Source organism: Cheilinus undulatus, linkage group 14 (assembly GCF_018320785.1).
Source record: "Cheilinus undulatus linkage group 14, ASM1832078v1, whole genome shotgun sequence".
NCBI lineage: Eukaryota > Metazoa > Chordata > Actinopteri > Labriformes > Labridae > Cheilinus > Cheilinus undulatus.
The window spans coordinates 3,456,421-3,463,105 of record NC_054878.1 but is presented as its reverse complement, the minus strand read 5'-3'; the positions used below and the strand labels follow the sequence as shown (position 1 = coordinate 3,463,105).

Here is a 6,685-nt window from a genome sequence, read left to right as displayed (position 1 = left end):
TGCATTTAATTGTCCATCCACTGTTACCAGTCATTCCTTTTAGCTGTCCCCTATTCATGACCCCATCATGGACGTTCTGGATCATGTGAGAGTAAACAGCCTACTGTGATTCTGTTGGCATGAATGAAGCCTGAGTCAGTGTTGGTACTCTGTGTTCTCTAAGCTCTTCTATATGTGGATGCAGAGACAGACTTGAAGGGATTATCCTGCTATAAACAGACTCTCAGTGACCAGGGATTGAGGAGGAGAACACTCTGTGTCATTCTGTCTCATATCCAGCAGGGGGCGACTCCACTGGCTGAGCCTAACTCTGTTTTTTCATATGAAACTTGTCTGCGCTTTGATGGATGGATGGATGGATGATGAATGATGGATGGATGAAGAATGGATGATGGATGATGGATGGATGGATGGATGGATGGATGGATGGATGATGAATGATGGATGGATGAAGAATGGATGAAGGATGATGGATGGATGGATGGATGGATGGATGGATGAATGAATAGATAGATGATGGATGGATGGATGGATGGATGGATGGATGGATGAATGGATGGATGATGAATGATGGATGGATGAAGAATGGATGAAGGATGATTGATGGATGGATGGATGGATGGATGGATGGATGGATGATGAATGATGGATGGATGAAGAATGGATGAAGGATGATGGATGGATGAATGATGGATGGATGATGGATGGATGGATGGATGGATGGATGGATGGATGGATGGATGAAGGATTGGTGGATGGATGGATGATGGATGGATGATGGATGGATGGATGGATGATGAAGGAGTCTATTTCAGTGAATGAATCTAGTCGATGAATGGGTGACGTGTCTCTGTGTGGCTCCTCCCCCGTCCTCCACGTGTATGTGACTCAGAGAGTCTACTTAAAGAGGATTTACTCTGAGCCGCCCTCACACATTCCTGGACGGAGCAGATCACTCTCCATGTGCAGGCGTGCTCCCCACTGAATCAGGATATTTTCAGCTGGATTCTTATAGATATTTGTAGCTTTCTTTGGGATATTTGGGTGTTTTTTCAGCTGTTCTTCTGGATATTTCCTTGTGTTGTCCCAATCTCTTTTTTCTCTTTTTTTTTTTTTTTTCCTCCGTGTGAAGTGAGTGCGCTCTGTAAGATCAGCCATGGGGGAGTGGACCATCCTGGAGCGTCTGCTGGAGGCAGCTGTCCAACAGCACTCCACCATGATTGGCAGGTAAGACAGAGACAGGTACCAGGGGTGTAGAGAGGTACAGAGAGACAGGTGGATGGGCAGAACCAGGAGGAGGAGGCAGATGATCCTAAACACCACAATACAAACAGGCTACAAGAAGAGTAACAACAGCATAACAACTATGTCAAAACCTAACCCTAACCCTACACTAATACAATGAACTCTAACCCTACACTAACACAGAAAACCCTGACAGTACAAAAAGACACGATGCAAGTGCCTACAACTACACAAAAGGAAGAGTCACAAAGTCACAAAACTGAAAAAGTCATCATCTGACAGAGTTATCAATCATCTGACAGAGTTATCAATCATCAATAGAGTTCAAAATGATCTGATTTAGTCTCTTTTTGATTGGTGATTGAATTTTTCTGAATCAGTCATTCTGGTAGCTCATCTTCACACGGCTTTTATATTTGCTTGTCCCTCAGGATCCTGCTGACGGTGGTGGTGATTCTCAGGATCCTGATCGTGGCCATCGTCGGGGAGACAGTGTACAATGATGAACAGTTCATGTTTGTTTGTAACACGCTCCAGCCTGGCTGTAACCAGGCGTGCTACGACCAGGCCTTCCCTATCTCACACATCAGATACTGGGTGTTCCAGATCATCATGGTGTGCTGCCCCAGCCTCTGCTTCATCACCTACTCTGTCCACCAGTCGGCCAAGCAGAGGGAGCTCCGCTACTCCACCGCCTACCTGTCCCTGGACCGAGACCACGACACCAAGAGGGACAACAGCAAGAAGGTCAACAACACCATCGTGAATGGAGTCCTGCAGAACACTGAGAACTCCAACAAGGAGGCGGAGCCCGACTGCCTGGAAGTCAAGGACATCCCCAACCCCCCTCCGAGGACTGCCAAGTCGAAAATGAGACGGCAGGAGGGTATCTCCCGGTTCTACATTATCCAGGTGGTGTTCAGGAATGCCCTGGAAATTGGTTTCCTCGTGGGTCAGTACTTTCTTTACGGGTTTAGAGTGCCTCCAGTGTACGAGTGCGATCGATACCCATGCATCAAAGATGTGGAGTGTTACGTGTCCCGACCAACGGAGAAGACCGTCTTCCTGGTCTTTATGTTTGCCGTCAGCGGGATCTGTGTGGTCCTCAACCTGGCTGAGCTCAACCACCTGGGCTGGAGGAAGATCAAGACCGCTGTGAGGGGTGTACAGGCCCGCAGGAAGTCCATCTATGAGATCCGGAACAAAGACCTGCCGAGAATGAGCATGCCCAGCTTTGCACGCACTCAGTCTGGCGACTCAGCCTACGTGTGAAGGAAATAATAAACGAGGCTGCAAGATGAACAAGACAAAGCCAGAAGGCGGACGCAACAAGGCCAGTGGAAAAACACCACAAGGCCAGAGGACCGACACAACAAGGAGAAGAGGGCTGACTTAGCAAGACCAGAGGATGTACACAGGAAGGCCAGAGGACCAACACAACAAGGAGAAGAGGGCTGACTTAGCAAGACCAGAGGATGTACACAGGAAGGCCAGAGGACCGACACAACAAGGGGAGAGGACAGACACAAGGCCAGAGGATGTGCACAGCAAGCCCATTGGACGGACACATCACCATGAGGCTGGATGATGGACACAATCAGCTACCGAATGGATAGAACAAGGCCATAAGACAGACATGCCGAGGATGCAGAAAGGACTTGATGGCTGATCAGGACCAGCCCATCGGATGGACAGGGCGAGGCTGATTACTCCCATCTCTGCTTTATCCAACAGTTCTTAGGGTAAAATGGTCGCTGATGTTTCAGTCAGAACTTCCTCTAAGAACATGAGATAATAGAGGACAACCTGGAGTCTAGGGTCATGGGTCTGGACTGGATTATTGGTTTCCGTTGATTTAGATCTTGATTTTAACAGGTGTGGACTTGTTCACATACTAGGGGACGTTTTCTGTCTCTGTTACTACCGACTGATTTTCTTCATTGGGTTAAAATCCCTAAAAGGTGATTGGATAAAAAGGACAGATTCATAAGAAAGAAAAGGTGTTTCCATGGAGACAGCTGAAGAGACCGTGGCTCTAGTTTATCAACAATGAGGAAAACTGTACTTTATTCTGTTTGACCAGTAAACTGTGAAATATACTCGGGTACAAAAAATCTTAGGAATGTAAATAAAAGCAGGTCGTCATTGTTAATAAATTTATATTTATAACAAGCAGGCAGATGGATGATTAGAAGCATTTACATTCAGAAACACTCACACACTCAGATAGGCTGTAGACCATGAGGACAGGTCTACCTCTAATAATGGATCAGACTCAGATAGTAGTCTGTAGACCATGAGGACAGGTCTACCTCTAATAATGGATCAGACTCAGATAGTAGTCTGTAGACCATGAGGACAGGTCTACCTCTAATAAACTCTAATAATGGATCAGACTCAGATAGTCTGTAGACCATGAGGACAGGTCTACCTCTAATAAACTCTAATAATGGATCAGACTCAGATAGTAGGAGGCAGAGAAAAGGAGCGTTGCTAGACCTGAATGATTCAAAATGATACAGAAAAAAATAAACATGTCAGTAACGCTGACAATCACATCTGTACAGGAGTTCCTAAGAACAGAAAACAGTGAGATGAATCTCGTTTGTACCAACCTTGACCAATCCTGGATTTCCCCTTTATTTTGTGGTTATCTGTTCACAACAGTCATTCCTCATGAGAGCACTGCCTACCTGTGCTACTGCATGGACATAAAAAAACGTACTATACCAAAGCCCACCTTCTTCATTCCAAACTGAGGCTAAAAAAAGCACCATTCCTGGGTGAGTTAGAGGACTCACACCAATCCAACACACTCGGCTAAAGAGTCATGACAAGTACAGGAAGGAGGTTTAACCTGCTATTCCCCTAACACCTAACAGTTCCCCCGGCCTTTCACCTGGACCGTCCCCTCTCTCTTCCCCTCCCTGTTTCTTACCACCAACACTTTCTCTGACCCTTCCTCTAACTGTTGTTTGCTGATTGGGGGTCAGAGCAGGCTAGATGGTTTCAGAGATGTAACTCATCGTGTCCCACCTGCCGTCTGACTTCCTCCCTCACATCTGCCCGTCTCCTCAAGGACCATCAGGCAAATTTGGGCTTTGTTTACAGGACAGAGGAGTCTGGCCCCTTTACCACGGAGCACAGCAGCTTCATCTACATGGATTATCAGATTAACAGCTGTCTGTCTGTCCCTTTGTTATAATATTAACTAGGCCACAGCCCTGACCGGACCCCACACTCTAAAAACTACAGAGTAAAATATATACAGCCCTGACTAGACCCCACACTCTAAAAACTACAGAGTAAAATATATACAGCCCTGACTAGACCCCACACTCTAAAAACTACAGAGTAAAATATATACAGCCCTGACTAGACCCCACACTCTAAAAACTACAGAGTAAAATATATACAGCCCTGACTAGACCCTACACTCTAAAAACTACAGAGTAAAATATATACAGCCCTGACTAGACCCCACACTCTAAAAACTACAGAGTAAAATATATACAGCCCTGACTAGACCTCACACTCTAAAAACTACAGAGTAAAATATATACAGCCCTGACTAGACCCCACACTCTAAAAACTACAGAGTAAAATATATACAGCCCTGACTAGACCCAACACTCTAAAAACTACAGAGTAAAATATATACAGCCCTGACTAGACCACACACTCTAAAAAATACAGAGTAAAATATATACAGCCCTGACTAGACCCACACTCTAAAAACTACAGAGTAAAATATACAGCCCTGACTAGACCTACACTCTAAAAACTACAGAGTAAAATATATACAGCCCTGACTAGACCATCCACACTAAAAACTACAGAGTAAAATATATACAGCCCTGACTAGACCCAACACTCTAAAAACTACAGAGTAAAATATATACAGCCCTGACTAGACCCCACACTCTAAAAACTACAGAGTAAAATATATACAGCCCTGACTAGACCCTACACTCTAAAAACTACAGAGTAAAATATATACAGCCCTGACTAGACCCCACACTCTAAAAACTACAGAGTAAAATATATACAGCCCTGACTAGACCCCACACTCTAAAAACTACAGAGTAAAATATATACAGCCCTGACTAGACCTCACACTCTAAAAACTACAGAGTAAAATATATATAGCCCTGACTAGACCCCACACTCTAAAAACTACAGAGTAAAATATATACAGCCCTGACTAGACCCTACACTCTAAAAACTACAGAGTAAAATATATACAGCCCTGACTAGACCTTACACTCTAAAAACTACAGAGTAAAATTTATACAGCCCTGACTAGACCCTACACTCTAAAAACTACAGAGTAAAATATATACAGCCCTGACTAGACCTTACACTCTAAAAACTACAGAGTAAAATTTATACAGCCCTGACTAGACCCTACACTCTAAAAACTACAGAGTAAAATATATACAGCCCTGACTAGACCTTACACTCAAAAAACTACACCGTAAAATTAATACAGCCCTGACTAGACCCTACACTCTAAAAACTACAGAGTAAAATATATACAGCCCTGACTAGACCCCACACTCTAAAAACTACAGAGTAAAATATATACAGCCCTGACTAGACCTCACACTCTAAAAACTACAGAGTAAAATATATATAGCCCTGACTAGACCCCACACTCAAAAAACTACAGAGTAAAATATATACAGCCCTGACTAGACCCCACACTCTAAAAACTACAGAGTAAAATATATACAGCCCTGACTAGACCTTACACTCTAAAAACTACAGAGTAAAATTTATACAGCCCTGACTAGACCCTACACTCTAAAAACTACAGAGTAAAATATATACAGCCCTGACTAGACCTTACACTCTAAAAACTACAGAGTAAAATTTATACAGCCCTGACTAGACCCCACACTCTAAAAACTACAGAGTAAAATTTATACAGCCCTGACTAGACCCTACACGCTAAAAACTACAGAGTAAAATTTATACAGCCCTGACTAGACCCTACACTCTAAAAACTACAGAGTAAAATTTATACAGCCCTGACTAGACCCCACACTCTAAAAACTACAGAGTAAAATATATACAGCCCTGACTAGACCCCACACTCTAAAAACTACAGAGTAAAATTTATACAGCCCTGACTAGACCATACATTCTAAAAACTACAAGACAAAATATTAACATCCCTGACTGAACCCTTCACTCTATAAACTACAGAGTAAAATTTGTACGGCCCTGACTAGACCCTACACTCTAAAAACTACAGAGTAAAATATATACAGCCCTGACTGAACCCTTCACTCAAAAAATTGCAGGATAAGAAAACCCGTTTAATTCTTTCTGTTCCAGTACTTTTGCTCACCTCTAATTGTGGTCTTCCGTTACAAATAAAGCTATCTCCTAAGTAGGTTTTCAGCTCCAGATGTAAACACCTTGAAATAAAAAG

The 6,685-nt window shown here is 43.5% G+C and overlaps 1 protein-coding gene across 1 annotated transcript; it reads left to right on the top strand.

The window, feature by feature from the left end:
• The first annotated feature begins 1,156 nt into the window (after positions 1 to 1,156).
• On the top strand, positions 1,157 to 2,517 carry gjd2b (gap junction protein delta 2b). The gene is made up of 2 exons (XM_041805975.1): positions 1,157 to 1,227; positions 1,677 to 2,517. The coding sequence occupies exons 1-2, from the start codon at positions 1,157 to 1,159 to the stop codon at positions 2,515 to 2,517; spliced, it is 912 nt and encodes a 303-aa protein (XP_041661909.1).
• The last annotated feature ends 4,168 nt before the right edge of the window (positions 2,518 to 6,685 follow it).

Excerpts from the sequence above, each read along its gene's own strand:
- gjd2b (XM_041805975.1), top strand. The coding sequence starts at position 1,157 with ATGGGGGAGTGGACCATCCTGGAGCGTCTGCTGGAGGCAGCTGTCCAA. Across the intron at positions 1,228-1,676 it reads CACTCCACCATGATTGGCAG|GATCCTGCTGACGGTGGTGG; the intron begins GTAAGACAGAGA and ends CTTGTCCCTCAG.